Source organism: Chlamydotis macqueenii, chromosome 1 (genome assembly GCF_036417535.1).
Source record: "Chlamydotis macqueenii isolate bChlMac1 chromosome 1, bChlMac1.mat, whole genome shotgun sequence".
Classification (NCBI taxonomy): domain Eukaryota; kingdom Metazoa; phylum Chordata; class Aves; order Otidiformes; family Otididae; genus Chlamydotis; species Chlamydotis macqueenii.
This window is the reverse complement of record NC_141556.1, coordinates 9,368,449-9,392,786: the sequence shown is the minus strand read 5'-3', so window position 1 is coordinate 9,392,786 and position 24,338 is coordinate 9,368,449. Positions and strand designations below refer to the sequence as shown.

The 24,338-nt window shown below is 38.7% G+C and overlaps 1 protein-coding gene across 9 annotated transcripts in view; it reads right to left on the bottom strand.

The window, feature by feature from the left end:
• SEMA3D (semaphorin 3D) overlaps nucleotides 1-24,338 on the bottom strand; it is a 146,205-nt gene that overhangs the window by 15,656 nt on the left and 106,211 nt on the right. For all 9 annotated transcript variants that reach the window (XM_086745612.1, XM_086745602.1, XM_086745620.1 and 6 more), the window contains 7 exons: nucleotides 23,567-23,681; nucleotides 23,085-23,154; nucleotides 21,727-21,871; nucleotides 8,402-8,624; nucleotides 5,154-5,242; nucleotides 3,300-3,341; nucleotides 1,864-2,021 (listed from right to left, as the gene is read on the bottom strand). In XM_086745612.1, coding sequence (XP_086601738.1) covers nucleotides 1,864-2,021; nucleotides 3,300-3,341; nucleotides 5,154-5,242; nucleotides 8,402-8,624; nucleotides 21,727-21,871; nucleotides 23,085-23,154; nucleotides 23,567-23,681 — 842 coding nt within the window. The remainder of the gene's footprint in view (nucleotides 1-1,863; nucleotides 2,022-3,299; nucleotides 3,342-5,153; nucleotides 5,243-8,401; nucleotides 8,625-21,726; nucleotides 21,872-23,084; nucleotides 23,155-23,566; nucleotides 23,682-24,338) is intronic.

Here is a 24,338-nt window from a genome sequence, read left to right as displayed (position 1 = left end):
AAAGCCACTTTAGGAGCACATGGCACAGGTCTCCTGGTGTGGTGGGCTGTGTTGGAAATACCTAAAAGCATCCTTAATGTTGTATGTCATAGAAAACCTCTGAGGTTCAACATGTGATATTCAAAATTGAGCTCAGGATCACCCCAAGGTAATATTGACTAGTAAATAAACTGTTACAATGAAGAGAGAAAAATGTGTGTTTTAATTTGATAACAAACAATTCACAAATCTGATTATCTTTCATCTTTATGGACAGCAAAAAAAGCTTGAGACAATGGTCTGAGATCATCTACTCCCTTCCACAGCTAACTTGCCTTCTAATCTCTGGGTGTGTTACTTAAACTCGCTGTGATTTAGTGTAATTTCAGTGTAATAGCCTTTTTTTTAGGAAAAAAAAAAAAAAAAAGCAAACTCTTCCTTTGTGAATGATTGCATTTATCTCCCAAGAGCTACAAAAAAAACCTCTTTGTATTTTAATTTTTTAGCAGAAGAATTGGAGACTAGGGGAGGAACTGTTTCCTCCCTCACAGCCACACTGATGACAACAGGAGTGGGGCCTCCTGTGTGCAGAGCAAAAGAGCAGGTTCCTGAGGCCGAGTTGTCCACTGTGGTAAAAGCTGTAGACATGCTGGAAGTACAGGCTGCTGCACTGAAGAAAAATATTCAAGTAACTGATCTGCTGGAGGATTCCCAAGGCCAGTCACCCATCCTTTGTTTTGGAGCCACAGACTTTTGGCCTTCCCACCAAACCACACATCTGTTAAAAAGCACAGACCATCAATCTCCATGTCCCAGTCCACCTCAGACTTCAGCAAGACTCACGTGTCACTAACTTTGCAGTGAGCCTGAACATTTGCTTTTCTCCTTTCATTTGTGCTTCTCTGAATTTAGTTTGCTTTGGCTTTGAGGAAAAACACATGAAGTTCCTTGACACCGTGACACAATAACCTATGAGTCATTAACTTCAATGGTTTGTCTAATTGCTCAGGTCCAGCCCTGCAGCCCCTAAGGTAGAAAGTCTTGTTCCAGAGCCTGAACTCAGACTGCAACCTCCGACCCTCACTGCAAGAATTACTGTCAGGAAGGCTTCGTCCAAAGGGGAACGAAGAGGCTGTGGAGGACTCTGGCTCAGAGCTCTGGCTAAATTGGCCAAAAACTCCAAGACACATCCAGCAACTTAAGTATTGCACTGCTAGAGCCTGCAGCCTGCTCTTCCTCCATGCAGCTTCATGCTGTTGTCCTAGCTGGTGGGTACAGAAAGTTCAGATGAAGCTTCTCTCACTGTGGAAAAACTGCTCCCACCGCAGTCAAACCACAGTACTGAAATCTCTGTCTCCCTCTCATGGCTAGACCACAGATACAGTTGATGAGAGTGACACACTTTGAATCAAGTTACCTGGGTTATTTAAATCACACAGGAGAAGCTTGCTTGTTTAGAACAGGGAATTAAACATATTTCAGTATTGACCACTCTGGGATAGTATGTTAAACTCCTCTTTGTAACTGCGGTGGTGTCCTATGCAAAAGGCAGAAGGTTAAGAGAGGCTCTTGCATCTCAGGCAGAGTCAGCCACAAACTGGACCTCCATCTGAGCATCTCGTGCCTTAACGAATTCAGCATAAAAAATGAAAGTGATGGATTTATGATGTTACTTGCAGTAGCTGAGTTACTGCCATTCATACATAAACAAAGCTATGTTGTCTTCACAGCTCTTCGAGTAGAAAAGTGAAACGTGGCCAGAGTATGATCAAATTTTAAGGCAAATTACATGCTAAGTTAAAAGGCAACACATTCTGATTGGGAACCTCTACAATTCTTGCAAGCAGCAAGATTATTTACAGCACATTGTACTTTTTTTCTTACCTTTTAGAAGTGGGGGCATATCTGGAACATGAGTTTCCATCCCAGGCACAGTATGGGTCTCTGGCAAGGCAGCAGTCTGCACAAGCCTTCCCATACGTGTGACATCTGTGCAGAGAGAGCTGAACCAATCCATCCCTGGAACCAATGTACAATTGTTGCTGCAAATCAGGCAAAGCGAATGAATTAGGAGTGTTCTCCAAGTAGCCCATTTAAAAAGTTCCCTTCTTCAGTGCCACACTTGCAGACTTTCAACCTTGTCCCAGATTTTACAAAATGAAGGAGAATTCCTCCTTTACTGTAAAATGTTTCTCAGGGCTTAGTGTGAACTGAGCAGTCCCCATCAATCTCTGACAACATGGCAGAGAGGAAAGGAGACAGGCAGTCCTGGAAAGACACCAGCACTCAACACCCTTACACCTTTAGATTTGTGCTGTAATAAAAAAACAAACAAACAAACAAACAAACAAAAAACCAGAAGCAAACCATAGAAAGAATGGTCTAATAACACATTTGAAAGTAAGTGGCTGGATAGCCATGATGCTAAGAATCTGGGACCTAGGAATGACCTTGCGTGAACAAAACATCTTCTGCTTCTGTTCCTTAGGTAGGATGGGGATAATATTACTCCCCTCTCCCCAACATGTGAGTAGACTGCCTGTTGAGACAAGGGTGGTCCAAGTGCTTGCTGTTGAGCCAGAGCTGGCTCATGCGATACTTCCAGCTGGCCTGCCACCTTTCTTCAGGGGAGATGGGACCCAGCTGTGCTGTGCGTGCCTGAACGGCAAAATACCTCCTCGCGAGTGAGGGAGACGTGTGTGTCCAAGCTGCTCTGGCCACTTCTGTGGGGCAGGGAGGGATGGCTTTGGTGACACGCTGCCTCCTGAGCATGCACATAGCCACCGTAGAGCTCAGAGCTGCCATAAAACCACTTCCCATCAGGAGATTCCCAAATGGGATCGGCCCCTGTGACTGCCAGGATCGGACCACCCAGATTTAGACTACAGTTTTAGCAGAGGGGGACTGGTTTTCAGTCTGTGTGAAATCAACTTTTAGCACAATGAGGCCCTGGTCTCTCTTCACCACTAATAAAAATAACAACAATAATAGTAATAATAATTTATTACTAGATTGTAAAGAGTGAAATATTTCTAGAGTCCGGAAAATGAATGTGCATTGACTTAATTCACAAATCCAACTACCATATGACTAAAGATTTTTTTCCATGAATAATTACCAGCTTGGGTACACAAATTATTGTTTGTAAGCAAATGTGAATTAGGCAGGCAAACAAGTTCAAACATATCTCCTTTCCAGGTATATTTTTAAAGTAATCCATGGAAATCTTGGCCAATAAGTAAAGGACATCACCTGAAAATAACAAGCTAAGTGTTCAGCGTACCATATATTCTGCAGTAATTAAACAAGCTTGTGATTACCTGCTTCTGAGAAATCTCCATGGTCGAGATAAATGAAGGGTGCTGAAAAACAAATTAGTAAAGTGTATTAGTTTACAGGTTCCCTATTCTTAGCGAAAAAGAGAACAGAATTTAAAATACAAAAAGTAAATAAAATTATAGATTCATTTGCCTGTTTTAAACAAATATTAAAAACAAAACTCCAGAAATCATTAAATTCATGCTTCAAAAATGCCTCCCATAAATTTTCCCTGCTATTCATGAGGCAACTGGCTTTAATTCTTAGAGTTTGCAATCTGCTCTGTCCTGGGGACTGGCAATGAGTCTTCACATCAACTTAAGTTCTTATTAAGCACTATTTGAAAGGCTTAGATGGCATTTAAGGGCTACACAGGCAGATCCTCTACATCAGGATGTATTTCACTTCTGTAAGAGAGAGTGGAATTTTTGCCATTGATTGACGTAAGAACAGGACAAAGCTCAGGGTATTATCTATCACCTAATAGAAGATGATTAATTTAAGCCTATTGTTCAATGTTAGTGCAGTTTGAGGAAATAAAGGATGTTTTTTCAGCCTTTCACCCCCTTCAATTTTCTGGATTAAAAACCATAGATGTAACGTTCATAAATGTTAACAATAAAAACGTGCAGGAATGTCTACTGACCAGGAAAAAAATAACCTTTTTTTTTAAAAAAAAAATTATATTCTACATTTGCCCTTGATGTTATGTTTTAAGAATGCAGCAAATTGGTGCACATACTGAAACTGCTGATTACTTGGCAGGCCACTGAGTAATCTTGAAATTGTCAAAGGTATATTTATAATTAGTGTCCAAGACAGTGGGAAGAAGACACAGAGATCCTTAAAATGAAATTTTCATCATACTCGTGACATATCAAAAGGCATATGAAGAACTATACTCTTTAAAATAATTATTACACTTTGAAAACAAAGTCTCTTAAGTTCCAAATTCATTTATTTTGTACGGGCAGAAATTCTGGCTAAGACGTCATATAACACATAGAAGAGAGGATGTGTGAGAAAGTAATCAAAATGCCACGGATGCAGATAAAATTTGATGAAAAATCAAGGTGAAAATCAAAGAAGAGCTATACAGAGCAGAAAGCAAAAAGAGAATATGAAGAATGAAGAAGAAACTACTGAATGGAAAAGAAAATCATTAGGGAAGACATAGGTTTCCATTTTCCTCCTGTAACGTTATGTTGACTTCAGATCCCTCACCAGCCATGAGGTTAATCAGAAATTGTGCCTGTGAACAGAAAAGAGGCTTGGGCTTTTTACAGGCTTTATTTATGAAAAAGGCACTGGTGTCAGCAGGGCTCCGGTTACTTTTCTTCTTTAGCACTCAGCCAGAATAATCAAATCAAAATTGTCAAAAACTTTGAGTCAGCACTGATAATCAAAACTAACTTTGTTTTATTTGCTTTATGTTTTCAATTCCTAAAGTTCTTATTTTAAAGAATTTCTCTACACCTGTGGAATGTTTCTTGGTTTTTTGTTTTAAAAATACATAATTGTACTAAGAATAGCCCCCAAACTGAGACAATAGGAAAACTGGCATTAAAAATAAAATTATAAAAATTTTAAAATTTAGCCTTATAGCAAGATTGCAAATCAAAATAAGGCAGGATAAGTGAGACTTTCTATGAGTTTGAAAAATCATGGTCTGTTTGGTTTTGGACTTATTTCAATTGACTTACTAACAGAATACCAAGGCATTTAAAAATTTACATGGTGTCCCTCTGGAAACTTGAACTAATTCCAGTAAACAAACAATCAGACAGACAAACCCAGTTTGAGTCGTAAAGTCCCTTGAATAATATTTGATTTATATTGTGGCTGTTAATTCTTACCTTGAATATCTGCAACTCTTCCAGGACCACCTCCTCTTTAGTCCACTTCTCCTTTGTGATACTCACAACTTTCAGGACTGTGCCTATGTCTGAAACAAAAGTTCATAATATAAAACCCACAGTTATGTTTCAGTACCTATATGCCACTCCGTTTCTTACTTCATAGGAACTTGATCTCAGTTTTTTGTTTTTTTTTTTTTTAAAGAAGTGATGTTCTAATCTTAGATTACAAAGAAAAAATAACTAAAACCTTGGCCCTGAAGATGAAGCTAATGCACTGAGGATGTAGCCTTCAAACACCACCTATCCCTATCTGAATCTATTGCTATCTGCATAGCTCTATACAATACATTTACGGTTTTACTGTATGGTTGAACCAAAACAATTGCAGGCTGCTCCTGGCAGGGATGGTCTAACTCTCCTGCTACAGAAACACACACACACACACACACACACACAAAAGTATGTCCATGCTGCCAGCTAGAAGCACATTTCGTTGAGCCAGAGTTGGGGCCCATCTGACCCAAAGAGATCCAGCTTGCAGGGTTAAATGGGCAGAAAAGTATTTCCTCTTTTTTTATAGAATTATTTTTCATCCAGTACAGCACCTTAATCAGAAGTAGGTTTCATTTTAATGTAGGGAGTTAAGTAATGCACTTTTTTCATTTATCTTTTCATTTTTGGGAAACTTTCAAACAAAATCTCCATTTGACATCAAAATCTTTATTTAATCATTACAGAAATGACTTCTTTGGAGTTATCTGGATAATTTTTAAAAGTCAAGTCTATTCATTAATTTTAACCTAAATTGATGCTTGATGAGAAAAATAGCTGTTCGTTTCATCTCAGACCATTACACATTAGTGAATCTTGAATGACCTTAAAAAGAACCCTCAAAAACTTTTCAGGGGTAGTGGGCTGGGTGCTGGGATGTGCAGCATGGAAATGACATAGTGTAGCTCAGCCTAAGCACTATGCGTAGCATTGAAATTATGAAAAATAATACATAATAATGGAAAGAATGAGATTTTCATTCTTGTTTTCCCAAAGTACTGAAAATCATATTACCAATCAAAGACAAAAGTATTTCAGTTTGCCTTATATATTAGACCTTTTTGTTTGTTTGTTTGTTTGACATAATTGCCAAAGCCTGCATATGTACAAATTGGTTGCACTCATTCAAACATGTAATAATCTTTTTATCTGCTGCTGCTCAAAATGTCCTGGGTTATTTGGCATATCTGTATTCAGTCTCTCTGTATAGTATTGGAAATTTTATCTTCGAGTTTTTGTTTCTTTTTTTTTTCCATAAGATGAGTTTAGAGGATAAAAGAGAACAAAAACATGTACTTCTGGAAAAGAAAACTCACTTTTAAGGAAAGTCAGTGCAGACAAATAAATATCTGCATATTATGTAGTGCCACCTAGTGACTGCATGGTACATGCTGGCCTTGACAGCTCTAAACTGGGTGATTTACTCTGAAAGAATTAGCATCAGTGTTGAGTAGTAACAGTTAACATTAAAGAATTTGAGTTGCTGGTATCTCAATATAATTTCATGTCTATGAAAACATTTATAGCAGAGGATAGCAAGTATCTGAAAGCAGTATCTGTAATCACTTAAAGAATATTTAATTACTTTTCCTCACTATTATCACAAGAAAAGTAAGTTTTAGTGAGTATTCCCAAATCCTAGGTATCTCACAGCTTGGGATTGTGATCACTTTCCTTCTCTATTGACTACATTAGAGTTTGCATTCAGAAAGCAATAAGGATTTTCCATCATCACAGCTGAAGCTCATTCACAGCCTTCTCAGGCAGCAGGGGAGCAAACAGCACTTTAATGTTGTTTTCTATGAAACTATGCTTTTCTCTCTGACATCATTGCACTTGACTTGTTGGGATCATAGAGGGAGTCTCATACCTTCTTTTTTTTTTGGAAGACAAGAGTTGTGAGAGGGATTAAGCTGAAAGACATAAACGATCCAAGAGAGAGACTATCTTTGAATTCACATGTGTGATAACTCACGTCCGAAAATCTTGAAGGGTGAGACAACCCAAATGTTGTAAGAGGTGATGTTCTGTGAAAATTCACTCTTTTCCCCAGATCACTTCAGAATATCCATACCTATGAAACTACACTATACGACACCAAATTTGCTTACAGACCAGATAAAATTCTTTGTAACCCAATAGCATTGGGATAGGATTCAAACAGAAACCTTAATTTCTCTGCAGTTCATGTCAGTAGCTCACCCGCTCCCCTCGGATAAACCTTTTCACCTCCATGTAACTTAGTTTCACCTGCTGTGAGATGGGGATAATGGCAATGACCTCCTCAGTAAAGCATTCTGATCTACCAGTAAGAAGTGCTTTATAAGACCTATTACTAGGGAGAGAACTTCAAATTGTGGGTTGAGAGAAAGAAATTCCAGTGGAGTAAGACTGTAGATTATTACTTCAGAAATGTTATGAATAGGTATGTTAATATTCCATAGCATACCATACTGTTGGGTGATTCATCCAGTGATTCTAAATTTAATTACTATGGTAAAACTAGACTTTTTTTCCTTAAGGCATGTAACTATCATAAAAATGTAAAGCGATACATAATTATCAGTTGAAATACCACAAAGCAGTTTGCTTCCCTGACAGAGTAGTTTAACCTCTCTGTTCCATCCCGGTCCACTTGTTTGGAGCTATTCAATTTGCTAAGTAATATCTTTAAATTTATTTAAGTGGAATTGTTGCCTTAGGCTCCATTTTAAATCTTTCTTAGCTGTGCAACATCACATGAGATTTAATGCAGAAGCACTATGTCACTTCTGATAACAGGAAGTACTCCTTGAATGTATTAAGTTTATTTTTTAAATTTTAATTGGTTATTGATGTGCTGCCAGGAGAAATTGGAGCCAGACTACATTACTACATGTAATGTAAAGACAAGTATGGAATGGTACTCAGAGGGTAAGGAAGTCTAGGTACTCTGACCCTGAACTGGTTTATCATCTAGGGACCAGGAGATATTAAAATCCCAACAGTAGCAATCTCTTAAGCTGACAAATTAATCTAATATTAACATTTGCATGAAGTCCTGGCACAGAATCAGGAGCATCTTAAATGCTTCCCAAAGCTGCATGCATAGGAAAAAGATGTTAGTCAACAGGTTTACTTAGGATCTGCTGGAGTAAAAGTGTTCTTGAAGGATGTGGCTCATGTGGAACGATAGTGGAAGTCCTCTCACATACCTGTTCCTAGGAAAATAACATCATATTGCCCATCCTCTGCCATGACGTGATCCACCACAATCTGTGTTAGCCGATAGTCAACGTTGATTCGAGTGAATACTGGTCCTCCCGTCACTGGGTATACAGACTTGTACATCAGTGGATGGCGTTTAATAAAGCTAATGACTTCATCAGGAAAGTCTCTGGTAGACTTTATGAGCGGATCATAGGTTTTACTTGGACACTGAAAGAAAGAGAAAAAATAAGATGATGAGAAGGCTACTAGGAAAGAAATATAAGTAGTCCACAGGTTTCTTTGTGTAGTAGGAAAGCTACATAGACCAGATCACCTATATCGGTTTGTAAAGCACATTTGCCAGTGGCTGGTAATTTCACTTACAGTAGAAAAAGCTTAGTGTTGTTTTTAAAGTGTGGGAGTATAGCAGCAATGTGTGCTCCTCTGGTTCTTCGAAAGGTCATTTTTCTCCCTCATTTCTCCACTCTTTCCTCTTCTCTTTTCATTTTTACCTCTCCTCAGAAGCATTTTCCCTTCATCTTCATTCTCCTTTATCCTGGTCCCACCTGTTTTCCTTTATCTTTTAAAACCATCCAAAACTTGTTAATTTGTTTCATCTCACTCATTTGTACTACAGAATTATAAATCTCCAGTTTCTGTTAGTTATATGCCCACACCTGCACCTACCTATAGATATATACAAGCTTTGAAGAAAAAAATCCTGTAGGCTTTTCTTCTTTCTCAGTCAGAGATTTCGATAACATAAATTAAAACTTAGAGAGAAGATTAACTTCCTTAACTTCTCTAAGACACTCAGCAAAAGAAGACAGCATTAGAAAAGAGAGTTTGTTTGATGTTGGATAAAATGTGAATAAATTCATATGTATTGCATTAACATATCTGTAAACACAAACTACTAAAAGTTACACTTCGTTTTTGAGTTTTATCACCAAATTGCCTTTAAGAACATAGCTAAAACACTCTTTATGTTTCTTCATCTAGCAGTGTGCCTGAAGATAGTATCAGACATGCCATTCATACCACTTTCATCAGTAATAAGAATACATAATTATTTTTAACATTCAAGCAGTATATCCAGTACTGTGATGTACTTTTAACCTTTCTTTTTTTTTTCCCCATCATATACCAGAGCTAGCAAAATTTAGCCATAAACAATCTAATAATATAGGAAAATACTTGATTTTTCTTTAAATATTTAGGAACTCCTTGTATATAATCCCATAACAGATTCCATCAGTGTAAGCCACTTTGGAAATTTAGTCTTATAAATAAGTCAGAAATTCAATCCATATTCAATTAGAAATCAAGTTTTCTGTGAGAACACTTGTGAGCACTGGGTCATCATTAGTTCATTTTTTGAAAGCATTGCTTTAAACAGGAGAAATTCCCACAATGGGCTCAGTACATCTGCAACAAATTTCACCTCCTCATTGCCTGCCACTCACAGATGCCTTATCGCACTGGATATTTTATAAAGACAGGGAAAACAAGCCTGGAGTGAAGGAGACCTGCCATGCTGTCTGGCGCTCATTTCAAGGCACAGGTACCAACATTCAATTAAATTTGCTGCGTGCTGAACGAACTGGTGCAGGTATCGGTGTGAAAGACTTCCAACAGCGAGTCTGGAGTGCCCTCCGGTGGCTACCATGGGATAATCTCAAGTATTTAAAATGCAGAATCTTCTAATAGATCAAAGTTTTACTACTTTGGGTATTTCCGCTTCTCTTATCGAGGCTGAGTTTCTGCCTTATGACAGAATTTGGCAAGAGCCTCACCAGCATGCTCCGATGTTACATTAACGGCTTGATTTCTCTTGGGAGACAGGCTCAGAGATACTCTGGCAGAAGGCCCCTGCTAAATGCTTTAACTGTGTTCATTTTTCCAGACTGAAACACTCACATCTATCTTTTCCCTGTAAATGGCCTGCAATCAGAGGCCATAACTTTTCAGTGAACTGCACCTTCTATGTGTCTCTTGTTGTTTTTTTTTTTTCTAAAAAAGGCAGATTCTCCAGGTGCCAGATGATTCCTGTAGCTCATTATTTCTCAGAAGTGACTTTCCTTACTCATCCACACAGCTGAAACTCTTGCCTAGGGCTGCTGCTGCAGCATCCTTTTCTCTGGGTTTGAACAGCACAGTCTCATCCTTATCTGGTCCAGACCACTGCTACACCAATCACTCCCTCAAATGCTTCCCCAGGGTCACTCATTGCTGGGTTGGCTCTGACATCTATTAGACCCATACTAACAAATTAGTTAATTCAACTGTTTCTTTGGCTTACACAAAGTAAGGTGGTTCTCACACATCTTGCTTTAAGACCACTCAAAAACCTACCTCTTCAACCTCCTTCAAATTTTTCCCTTTTAGGGTAAGCCCGGGAACATATTTGCAACATCAGTCACCTTGGGGACCCACCATCTCTGACACTCACCTATCTCTGCTTTCCTTCCCATGCCTGTTTGTATCTCTTTTCTGTCCCTTGTTTTACATTTAGTCTCTAATCTGAGTCTGAAAAAGCTTCTCTGGAGGTATCTAGATGTGTTAATGGAGTCCTACAAATCCTGGACAACAATAAGATGAACTGGAAACACTGTTCCAGTTGGTGATACACTTTGACATATAAACTGTTGATTGTTTCTTTTTTAACACTGTTTTTAACTAAGAAATCCCTGTCTTTCCTGCCAGGTGGAGCCATAACATAATCTGTGAAGAAAGAGATGTGATTAAATAATGCCTTTTTAGTCTGCCAGGATAAAGTTAAGATTTGTGTTTAAATTGCTCTACAGTCCTCCTTCATGGCTAATTTTGATGGAAAAGACTTTAGTTTACATTCCCAAATCTCCAGTTTGACATGTGTTCCATCTAAGGTGCCAGTTAAGGGCTTGTGGTTAGAATTCATTCCACGATGTAAGGTTTGCCATTATCTAAAATGTTTGCATTAGGAACAACATGCACAGTGCCAAGGGCCGAGCATTTCCCTCCTCCATTGCTAGCAAACTCCCTTCTCACGGCCCCACAACATCAGCCACTAGTAGCGAATCCATCTCCATGGGCTCAGGACAAGCCTAGGCCTTTTTCTCCCTTGGGTTCCCATCGCCCCTTCTCTGCCTGGGCTGAGGGGTGCAGGCAGCACACTCTGTGGTAGCGCTTACTAAAGAGGGAATGTAGCCTCTGGCCAGTGCATACAGGTATTGTGTACCCATGCCTAGGAGTGAATTCTTCATGCATTACATATAGCTAATATAATGCAGAATTACTTTCATCATATACAGTTCTATGTGAACATGCACCTGTATAAATACCCTAAATGCAAAGACAACAGCAACTAGTTAAACAAAAATCTCTGACTGAGGATAACATTCTCAAAAGTATCAGCAATTATTTGTACGTTCAGAAACAAAACAAGCCAGTGAAGCACAGACCAGGTGATGTTCTACATTCACGTATATGGCCTCATCTGAAATGCCTGCTGGGGACAGTTTCTGGTCTACCTTAGACCTCCAACACTGCCATAGCACTGCCATAGGGAGGGCACCAGTTGGAGTATGTCTAAACTATGGTAAAACTTGTACTAACATTAAACAGTACAAAGACTATGGTCTGTCATTTCAACGGTCTGCACTTGAACATGATCTCTGGTTTTACTTAGTAGAGATGTAGCCCGAGTGATCTAAGAGACTACAATCAATTTCCAGTCCTTGCTTGGATTGATTTTTATGTCTATCTAGACACCTAACTGATTTTATGCAAGTGCCCACTTGCCTAGCATTGTTTCAATCAGCAGGAGTTGAGTATGTGCATCCTTATCTTCATAAAGTCTCTGAAATTATTTATTGAAAATAGGGCTTAGGCTCCTGAATTACCTAATAGATTTTGAAAATTCCTCCATGGACAGTAAACCTGTGACAATTTGAATTAAGATATATTCTACTGAATATTCAGTCCTTTTGTTTCAATATACAATTTAACATAAGGCTATGAAAGATCTGACAAGAAAACAAAGATGCGTTTGTATTGTTGTCCTGTGATAACTGCTCAAAGGACATTCCTTGAAAATACAGTTTAACACAAATTAAAAAAAAAAAAAAGGAGGAAAGTTCTATTGAAAAAAAAAATAGTTCACTTGGAAATATATATTGCAGTGAGCTATCCCTAGGGGTATTATGCTAGCATTTCTGTAAGAACTTCACCCTCTGGCTTGCTGAGTGTGATCTCCTGCATTCTATTTTCTGCTGTGCTTTCAAAAATTAAAGTCTTTGCAAGATTATACCCTTGAGGTGGGCTGTAGTCAACTTGTTTTTTGCAGATAGCAATATAAACTAAATTATTTCACAAATAAATAGAACAGAGTAATAGAATCATAGAACCATTTAGGTTGGAAAAGACCTTTAAGATCATTGACTCCAATTGTTAACCTAACACTGCCAAGTCCACCATTAAACATCACATCTACACATCTTATAAATACCTCCAGGGATGGTGACACCACCACTTCCCTCTATAGCTTGTTCCAGCGCTTGACAACCCTTTCAGTGAAAAAATATTTCCTGATGTCTGATCTAAACCTCCCCTGGCACAACTTGAGGCCATTTCCTCTCATCCTATCACTTGTCACTTAGGAGAAGAGACTGATACCCACCTTGCTACAATCTCCTTTCAGATAGTACTGGAGAGGGACAAGGTCTCCCCTGAGCCTCCTTTTTCTCCTTTACTAGCTTCATTGCTCTTCTTTGGACATGCTCCAGCACCTCAATATCTTTCCTGTAGTGAAGGGCCCAAAACTATACTCAGTACCGAGTACAGGGAGTTGGTAATTTCCCTAATCTTGCTGGCCACACAAGCCAGGATGCTATTGGCCTTTTTGGCCACCTGGGCACGCTGCCGGCTCATGTTTAGCTGGCTGTCAACGACCGCTCCCAGATCCTTTTCCGCCAGGCAGCTTTCCAGTCACTCCTCGCCAAGCCTGTAACATTCTACAGGTTGTTTTGACTCAGGTGCAGGACCTGGCACTTGGCCTTGTTGAACTTCATACAATTGGTGTCGATTGATCAATCCAGCCTGTCCAGATCCCTCTGTAGAGCCTTCCTACACTCAAGCAGATCAGCACGACCGCTCAACTTGGTGTCATCTGCAAACGTACTGAGGGTGCACTCGATCCCTTCATTCAGATAATTGATAAAGATATTGAACAGAACCGGTTGCCACCTGGATTTATCTCCATTCACCACCACTCTTTGGGCTCAGTCATCCAGACAGGCTTTTACCCAGCAAAATATATGCCCATCCAAGCCATGAGCAGCCATTTTCTCCAGGGGAATGCTGCATGGAACGGTGTCAAAGGCTTTACTGAAGTCTAGGTAGACAATATCCACAACATTTTGTATTATATAGCATCCACATGCTTTTGTATTACATAGCAAAAGAGACTACAGAAATGGTGTCACAAAAGAGGCAATTTAGATTTCAGACTTGGGGCAAAAAAATAAAGTGAACCATAGTACAGAGGAAATTATTCAGACAGCACAGTGAATGCATGTGCACACTTGCTACATGAGCAGTGCTTCAGGAATGAATGTTTCTCCTTACTTTTAGAACAACCAAGGACCGAGTCTTTGCCACTTATACCAGAATCAGACCCCAAAAACCCTACTGATTTCCAAAACATGCTTATCTTTGGAGGAGTCGAACTGAAGTTTGGTGGAATCAATAGATAGAAGCAAATGTGCTTTAATTGTCTTTGGATCAAAATTTTGCATCAATTTATTCTATATAGGACCAGAAACACATTCATTCTTCTTCACTTCCTCAACCATGCAATAACTCTGTTCCCCCTCACTGAGTACTAGAGGTTGATTTTGCCTTATATGTGCATTTTCTGTGGTACATGTTCTCACTCACTACTCTGAGTTACAGTCCACATCTTCTGGAAATTCATCAATTGCTCATCTATTCACTGCTCAACTCCACAAGTCCATTTCTATTTGAGAAATGGGAGTAGCCCCATGGGTGTTAAAGATGTCCTAGACTTTCGCCAAAAATGCATCAACAGAGGAAGATGAGAGCAATAGCATCACTTACTAAAAACTACTAGGATAAAATGTCTACAGCTACGGAACTATAAAGTTGTTACAGTAATCCCAAAGGCCCAAACTCTACTATGCATGATATAGGGAAAGCTCTGCCAGCTTGCACAGCTAATTTAGTAGAAACAAGTACTAAGAGTCTGATCCAAAGATCCACTTGAGTCAACAGGGCCTTTTCCAGTTATTTCAGTGGGCTTTGGATCCAATCCTAAGACAGCATGACCACCAAGAACAGCTGGGCAGGTGTGATCCTGTTATGCTTGGCCAAGGGAGCTATTTCCAGAGGCATCACTCACTGTGGCATGATGGATGGAACAGGGGAATGAAAAGTTCATTTTGGCTACTCTTTGGCAAAGTCCTCAGGCAACTGGTTAAAGCCGTGTCCACCCATCATTGCAGAACAATTCCTGTAGGCTTGTACTTCCTTTCATAGCAATCAATAGGATGTATGATGATAAAGGCTGCATGGCCAAGTGCGTGAGTGAAGCAGCCTTTCACCTCTGAAAATGTGAGTTCACATCCTGTTGCGTGTCTCATGATAAAGATATCAGTGTTCTCTGCCCAGTTCACAGAGGGCATTCATTCACATCATCAGCACCAGATGCTGTCTCAGATATGTGACATCTTCCACTGGAGACAATAAGTGATTTGCGTTAATATCAAATGTTACAGGAGCAGGTTGGCAGGGTTGTTTCATGTGGACTACAAGAGAATCTGGCTCCATAAATGTTCTTATAACACCATCACTGTGCTAGCTCAGCATCTTCTTTTAAAACAGGGGAGGATTCATCTCACCTGACCTAGACTCTCATCTTGGCTGTGTGTGAACTGCACAGAAGAGGCGTCCATCTCTTTTTTTTTTTTTTTCTGATAGAGAAGCCTAAACAACTACCTCAGATTTGATGCTTTTCTTCTAGATAGTTGACATCAAGAAAAATTAATCACATTAAATTAGTAAAAGTAGTACTGCTAAATAGGGATCTTGCAAGAAACATGTTCACCATAGAATTGATTATTCTGAAGTTGTTGAGGCCTTCACTATCATGAATGATTGCTTGATACAAACATAGATGTTAAGAAATAAAAAGTGAAGGAAAAAAAGAGAAAAAAAAGAAATCAACAGAAACAGAGTTAGTGCTAAGGACATCTCTATTCAATGGCTATATAAACTCTGTGGCACAAAATTTTTAAAGAATCAATTCAACAGTTGCTTAATTTTTTTTTCTAGTGCCTTCTGTGCAAGCTCAATTTTACAACAACCACCCTGGACTAAGGCCTAATCCCAGATGATCTGCAAATATGCCTTTTATTCCTTTTATTTGTGTCCAAATGTAATCAGGAGGTGGTATATTAAGGCTAATCTTTCTGAAATAAAAGCAAATACACACTAACTCAGCAACACTGTATCTATGTAAGCTTTTCTCTTTTTTTCACTTATCTTATTAAATTTGCAGCTTAGCGGAGCACTGGATGTGTAGATATCACACAATACCGAGACATACAGTGTGACGGTGTTAACATGATGTGGGAACCCTCGCCAAGATTTTCAAAAGCTGGCACCAGAAGTTACACTCCTAAATAAACCTCCAATTTGCCAAAATGGAGGTTTCACACCATCCAGTGAAGTCAGTAAAAGCTGCTGGATCTAATACCTATTAACATTACAGCAATTATTTGGGAACTTAGCTATAAGGTATGTAGAAAAATATCCTTCTCATTTAAGGAAGAGTCTTTAATTCAGCAGTGCTGTTCTCTACTGACAATTTTAAGGCAGAGTGCTGTTCCCTGTGAGCTTCAAAAGGGTTCCTATTTCAAATGTGCCGAAAATCCGAGTTTAAAAGTGACTTGTCATGTTGAGCCTTACACCCACTTAACAAAAAGACTCAAACACCCATAGGCTAAATACACAACAGGGACTTGATAATAATGAGCACAGTAGGCATCTGCTTCATGGATTTGGAAGTGTCCAGGCTGGGAATTTTCATGAATTTCACAAGGAGAACTAAGCACCACACCAGCAGGTCACTCTCGGGAGCACCTGAAGTAGCCAGTGTGAAACATTAAGGAGTGAAAATTTTGTTAAATCTCTCTCATATCAGGGAATTAGATGTCTTCATCTGGTCTTCCCTCCTAGGAGAGGTGTCCCTCTATTCCACAAGCATGGACTAAAGCCATCCTAGCAGCTCCTCACTCCTTCTTGTTGAAGGTGTTTCACTTTTCATGGGATAATTACCTGTCAGCTTAGCCAAAAGTAGTGAGAATGTAGCTCAGATGTTAACCAGGAAGGGAGAAGGTCTGTTTTCCTCTTAAAAGCTCTCTGGTTTATGTTACGTGCAGTAGGAACTGGAGCACGACACCCTCCCTCAGAGGGAATGAATTAAGCACATGGTCCCTTTCTCCCAAGCTCCCAGTGAACGAATATTTAACTAGCAAGGAGATATGGCCTTGTAGTCAGCACTCTCCTACGATATAATGCAACATCTTCCAAGCTCTAAATAAATTCCCTTATCACTGATCCATCAATCGAAAAACAGAGAAACAGAAGAACTACCTTCAACTAGCCACTTCTGTGTTAAACGAGGACCTCCCACACATCCAACATGTTGAAGTTTATTTGAAGAGTTGATAGAGAAATGCAAAGTCTGAATCCTGAGAGGTTAAGATGTAACACTGAGAACTGAGGTGTGAGCTTCCAGCATGCCCAGAAGTACTTTAGAACATGGGGTACTTGTAGGTTTATGATCTTCTGTGGATTAGATGACAACTGAGAGATGACTCTCAGGGCTTAGGCACTTATGTGCCATTAGAGATGGCCAATGAGTCATTCTGAAGATGAAACTTGGGTTCTTGTGTGGCCTAAATATCCTGTAACTTCTTCTCTGTAGTCTAATCAGAGCTGCACAATACATTTTGCATTTGGCTGTGCCTGCAAGAAGTCTTAGTGCTTCTCTGCAGGATGGATGGATTGTGCCAGGACAGGACACTTTCAGGCTAACCTTGCAGCTACTCAGAGAAAACCTGGAAGAGGGCAGGGGAGAGAATGAGTCAGGTTCTGCAGGAGACAACAAAACAGCGCAAATTTTAAATGGAAGCAATCTCACTCAAGCCCTGCTACAAAAAGCACAAACAAAACAAGCTAAAAAATTTCTACAAATAAATCAAAGTTCCTTTTTTTTTTTAAGATATATTTTGCATCCCACTGGCTGTGTGAGATTTGTTCTACCCTGTTCCAGTGTTTGTCTTGAGCACCTTGTATTGCTTTTCCATTTAACACACCTGTGTTGTTGATAGAAAAGGCTGACATAAGAGAACATTAATCTGAGGCTAACTGGGCTGAGACCAGCTAGGTGAGTGAACTTGACTTTGCAATTCTCTGCTGAGCTCTGCCGGTGGGAAAGGTGACTGGGTTCACAGTGTTTCAAAAGGCTGCTATGAACTGAGAGGTGATTCATGTTGGGCAAAACAGGTTGGTAAGTAAGAGGTAGAGGAGACTTTTTTAAGGAAAATAAACCCACAAAATGAAGCATTTCACTTAATTAAGCAGCCCCATTTACAGTGGGGAGATCAAAGGAGAGAGGAACTGGAGAAGCAAAGAATGTGGTCTATCCCATAAAAGATCAGGTGAAAGAGGAAGATAAGTCTAAAAATAAGAAGGGAAACCTGTGCAACCCTCAATGTTTTATGAACATACTTATTAAAGCAGCAAAACTAACCAGATGGGAGGACAGGGGGGAGTCTTTTTGGCAGCCAGTATTTCTCTGTGGCTCAGCCAAGTCCCAATGGGATGGACACGATATCTCAATCAGCCTGTGCATTGGATTAGCAGAAGAAATAAAGGAAGGGGTTTCACTGAAGAAAGGGAGAGAAAAAAAATGAAAAAGATCACAGGAGAATCTGACGGCTTGTAAGGGAACTTGTTTAAAAAGAAAACACACAAAGAATTCAGGAGCTCAGGTCCATATGCAGATCTAGAGTGGGGAAGAGGTGAGAAATAAAACTCTTCAAATGGAAAAAGCAATGTACTGGGCTGTTTCTTCTTGTAGCTAAGAAGTGACTTTGACTGCAAGAATCTTACTTTGTTGATCCAGAGCTTTGTTTTGAATATTTGGTAAATCAGTTAGTAAAATATCCAGATTATAAAAAATATTTAATGTTGCTTTGGATAACAGAGTCCTAGGTTCTACAGTAGATCAGACAGTGTTAATATACATCTTTAAACACTGACATTCCTCTAAAAATCTGGCCTCAATGACATATACTCACTGTTAATGAAACAAGGATGACTCCTGTGTATCCTATCAGAATTTCCAAGTGGGTATTATGAGTTCCTCTGATACTGCAATGGTTACAGCTAAATAAATAAGCTAGAAATGGTTTTTTCCTCCTAATTCACTGAGAATCTTGTTCAAATGCCTTCTGTGACTACTGAGAGAGTTTTGAAAACTCTGTTTCAGAATACAGAAAATGCTTTAAAGCAAGTCCTTGATGATTTCTTTATCAGCAGATAATTTCTTGGGTGAAACTCTAAGAGACTGGAAGAAAACTGGATTTATTATCTGGGGACAGCTGCAGATATGCAAGTCTGATTTTTAAACAGCTAAAGGAGATAGAGCAAAAGCTCCCTCGTTTTCAAATCGCCCTTTGTGCTGGGCTGCCTGATGCATGTTTTTTCCACCTCTTTTTATTTTCAGTTTCCAAACTGAAACAGATTTTTAGCCTTGCGTCTGCTTATTTTCCATTATTTCTACTTACACTTTAATACCGCTGGGAGAAGCTAGAGTAAAAGAGCTGTAGTTTTGCAGCATCGATGCTGTGGAGCGTGCCGGAGATCCCCAGTCACCCTGGTCAGGGGTCTTCCAACACCAGAGGGCAGGCAGCCCCCGCCGCAGCACCAGGGCCCCGCTGCTCAGCATTGCAAAGGCATGATATCATGGTCGTGTTGGGAGTTTATCTCTGACACAAATTGCCACAGGAAGCATTTTGTCAAAATTTCAATATCAAAGTGGTCACAGCCTCTATAGTGAACAGCTTTATTTACTTAGGAGATAAAGGCAGCTGAGCAGAAAGTTAAATTAGGGTAAGCAGTCTCCTGCTTCTGTATAAATGCTGAAAGGAAGTAAATGCCTCTCTCAAAGCCAAACATCAAAGGAAACACATTTCCTAGTATAGCCATTTTTAGACTTTGTTAGTAACTTAAAATATAAGAAATATAAAATCAGGGCACTGCTGGCTATACTAATTGTAGACAACACTTAGGTAGAGCCTACATTTCAAGAATGTTCTACTAACTTTCAAAAGGATAAATTATCCCTCTTTGGCTTTGTTCTGAGCATTCCTAAACCACCTCATAGCTGGCAAGAAATGATGAAATTAATCTTTAAGGGAAAGCATTTCAGCAATTACACTATAGTTTGCTGCAAGGGTGTAGCGTGCTGCTTCTTTTCCTTGCCTTTGAGCATTGCGCTGTTTTTTCAGATCCCAGTCTAAATCTGTTCACATCCAGAGGTTTGGCATAGTCCGTTATAAGATGACAGCATGGTATGAATCTACTTATTTGGATACCTTATATTAAACTACTGAGTCTGAAGTATGTTGCAGTCCAGCTCACTAAGTCAAAAGACAAATAACTATGCAGCAATACATTTACCTTATCTGCATAGCAATATTACAGATATCTTTCTTCTGAGAGCTTTCTTCAGTAAAATCCACTTCCCTTCTCAGTCCTTGGTCAGACAAACTCCTACAGAAATCCACTGAATATGGAGGTCCTAGGGATTTTTACGAGACCATTTTCTCACAGCTGTTATCAGGTGCTTAAAGGAAGCAGTTGGAGAGTTGAGGGGCAGCTTATGGAAAATATCCCTTTATCTTTAAACTTTTAAAATACTTGCAAGCACAGATACTCAAATCGGCGATAAAGATCAGCATTGACATGCTTCAGCACGACATATTTCCTTCCTTGTGAATCCCAGTTCAACCATGTGATGCTTAATACACTCAAAAATGCAATGAGCTTACAACCCGCCTATCTGTGCAGAGTGTTCATCCTTATGGGGCACTCTGAGTTTTTCAAGAGAGTTATTTTAATCTCTTTAGATGCCATGGGACCAGCTATTGTTCTCAGTAGCACCATTTCTGTACTTAAAACTAAATGCATCTGTACTTCTTAACCAGTAATGAAGCTGCACATGCTTAAAAATAAAGTTAAATGTAATCTCCTTTTCTGGGGCTTCTATATATTCTGCGAGAGAGAGATGCGTAAGCTTACAATGTCTAAATTAGGAGCGCATTTGCTCTAGCAGCACCAATCCTAGGCACGCCAAATTAATCTCTGGAGCTGCCTTAGTCTTTAGAGAGAGAGCTGCCCTCTGCGACTTGCCTGCAGTTGAGAGGAGAGAATTACAGCTCAGGCTTGATCTACTGAAGCCTGGGACTACCGAGTGCAGCAAACAGCACAAGCTTGAACCATGCAATCCAGTCCATTGGAAGGATGATGAAGAAACCACAGGAACACACTCCTTGCAAGGTGGGGTTGGACTAGGTAACCTTTAAAGGTCCCTTCCAACTCCAACCAAAACTAATCTATGATTCTATGATTCTAAGAATTCTTTAATAACTCTTTCAAAATTTTCCTCTTTGTTATGCCTGATTGTTACATCTGAAAGCTAAGAGATTGGGATTTAGAAGTGTTTTCAGATATTAAACTTCACTTTTCTTCCTATCACTTCCCTTGCATCACATAAAATCCCCATCAACTAACTCTTTATTTTACTTCAAAACATAACACATGCAAAATACACGATAGAATCAATTATCATATCTCATTAAACAGAAGTTTAGCAGATACAAAGATAACAGAAATACAAAACTTCATACCTCATCATAACTAATAGTTCATAACGAAATGCCTTTGGCTTTTTGTGATGTGTTGATGCCTTAGAGGTGATCCCAACAGACAGAAATACAGCTGTACAGGAGACCACAATATGAGAGACAATCAGGGAATAGACAGTCTGGACACAATGTTATCTCAGAGACATGGAAAAAATGTATATTTATATACCTACAGGGTAGGTAGAAGTCTGAGCTGTCAACAGAAGGCAAAGGGTTGAGAGGATAATTTGAAACATCCTGAGTGGAAAATATAATTTACCAATCCAGGGCAGGGTGTGAAGTATGATTGCTTTTGAGTAAAAATAGAAGTATGTAATTAAGGAGACACTTACTGTACCAGGTCTGGGATACGGGATGCGACCTTCATATTGTACCCACCGATGATCCACGCTCTCTTTGTGAGCATAAGGGCCATTGAAAACAGCTCTGATATCTGCCATGCTGTACACACAAACTGCAGAGCCCTTGAAGACAGAGCTGAAAAAGAAGATGAATTGATATGTACATTGTAAATGCCTCTTCAATGCATGCCTTATCCAATGAATTAACTTTTTCCATAGAGTCTATGGGGTTTGGATCAATCCTACACCTGAGAGTTGGTATAAGTGGCGCGAAATATCAGACAATGTGTACAGGTCTGATAACTATTTAATGTCATTGTCACCACAGTTTAAAGCTTTGCTTGGTTGAAACCTGAACTTAGCCTTTGGGATCACTTGAAAGACTGTTGCTTTTTCTAGTGGCTGACAGTTTCCAGCTATCATTTCTTAGTAATTTTAACTAGTATTTTCTGCAAATGAAGGACATTCCTTTACATTGTGGTCACATCTGTAAGTCCATATATGATGTGTTTGAGAATCACAAGTTACATTGGACAGACAATAAAAAGATAGAAATAAACATTTATTTCTTTTTTTTTTATGTCATTTTCCTTTTTTAAAAGTATTTTTTTTTTAAAAAAAACCCAAACAGTTCAGTTTTCCAGAGAACACCATGCCAGGTTGTTAACTGGCATGCACTTCAGTTACTTTGTATGTCATTTCATTTATTGTGCAACATTTCAATAAATTTTAAATATTCTATGTGGTTTTATATTCTATGGATCCACTGTGGTGGCTGCTTCTGAGTTAAGGAGTGCCTTGGCAATTTTTCATTGTACTTATACTGTTCAGTATTTGGTTAGTCCTTATTATTTACATTTAATTCAACTGTTCTGGAGGCAAAAGAAAGAATTATTCATTACATTTCTGACAATTCTATATAAAGCACCTCATTATTGCAGCTGAGAAGTTCATTAGTTAATTAATCTAGTTGTTGCTTACAGAAATAATGCATCACGACAATGACTTGTGTTAAACCGTAACTATTGGTTGCTCAGTAAACATGACTGAAATTTTAAAATTCAGTTAGACAAGGTTGAAATAAACCAGCATGCCTTTGATTTTGAAATTTTAATTATTTTTTACAATTATTCTCGAAAGTCAGGCACACAAGGTTTAGGGATGTAAGTTATTATTTAATTTCTGAAAATATTCTCTTTAGTTACTACAGTCCCAACATTGCAAGCCTTATTCAAGCAGTCTCTCACTGCTCTCATGGATCAGGATCTACTAATAGAAGGATTTAATAAAAGGCACGAGCAAGATCTCCAGCATTTGTTTCCAGAGGCAAATGGGATCTTAACACATACCTTGTTGTAGTAAAGACTCCGTATACAAGCGGGTTTCTCTCGTCTCTTGTAGAAAGTAAGAATATATCTTCTGCAATGGGAAAAAAAAAAGTTGTTGGGTTTTGCTTTTTGTTGTTTAAACGTCCACTGAAAAATTCTGCATTTATCATTTACAATTTGGAGATTTGTAAATATCTAACAAAGCTTTATTTTTGTCTGAATTTTAATTTCTGCCATGTGAATTTGTTCTAATATTCTGAAGTTTGTCCATTTGCAGATAGTCTGGTTTTTATACAGAATCAGATTTTCATTTCCCAGCTTTTGGAGTGAAAGGGGAAAACCTCCGTATTTCTGATCAGACTAATTCCAGTTATAATCAGATCTTACTAGCACTGTTTGGAAGACGAGTAAGATCAAAACAAGATGTAGTGCTTCTAGAAACAACAAAAAACCATCAAGCAATACTGATGTCAAAATAGACTAACAATGATAAATCAACTTACGCAGCTCATCAAAATGTGTGTCTGCTCCTTCAGGACCAGGTATTGAACACACAAGTCTGGCTTTCAGAAAAGTAGTCCACTTGTTTATTAGGCTTCTTTGACCTCCCATATCATTCTAATAAAAATAAAATTAAAGGACTTAAATATTAAAAAAATAAAAAGAGTTTTAACATACGATATTTGATGGTAGCACAGTATTGACTGTGTTTTTTCAGTCTAATACCACAACAACAACAAAATATTTTCTTCATTATTTTTTTCCCAAGAACAGTGTAGGATAGCCTTTATATAAGTAGCTCCTGTAGTCACTTCTCAGCTCAGAGAGTGGGCAAGTCAAATTTCTTAATTATATCCAAATCTGTTTGCAAAGTTCTCTCACCAGCTCTACAGCTGGAATGCTGTGAAAACATATATATATCATGTGATTTCTTGTCCCTGTGATGCTAATTTTTTGCAAACAGTTGTTCTTCAAGACTTCTCTACAAACCCAATAACAACACAGAACATTTTCAATAGATTTCTCAAAAAAGAAAAACTATAATCATCAGCACTCCCTGCAAGGAAAATACTGTGATGTTTGTTTTGTGTACATCGTACAGAGAGATACATGTTCCAGGAAAAAACAGTCATATTTTAATAATCATTGTTCCATAAATATCAGTCTATCCTCCATAGAAAGGAATTTTTACAAGTTTATTTTACTATGAGTTGCCAAGATATGAGCATACTTGCCCAAATTTCCTTTAGCCACAGGGAAAAGAACAAAAAAAAA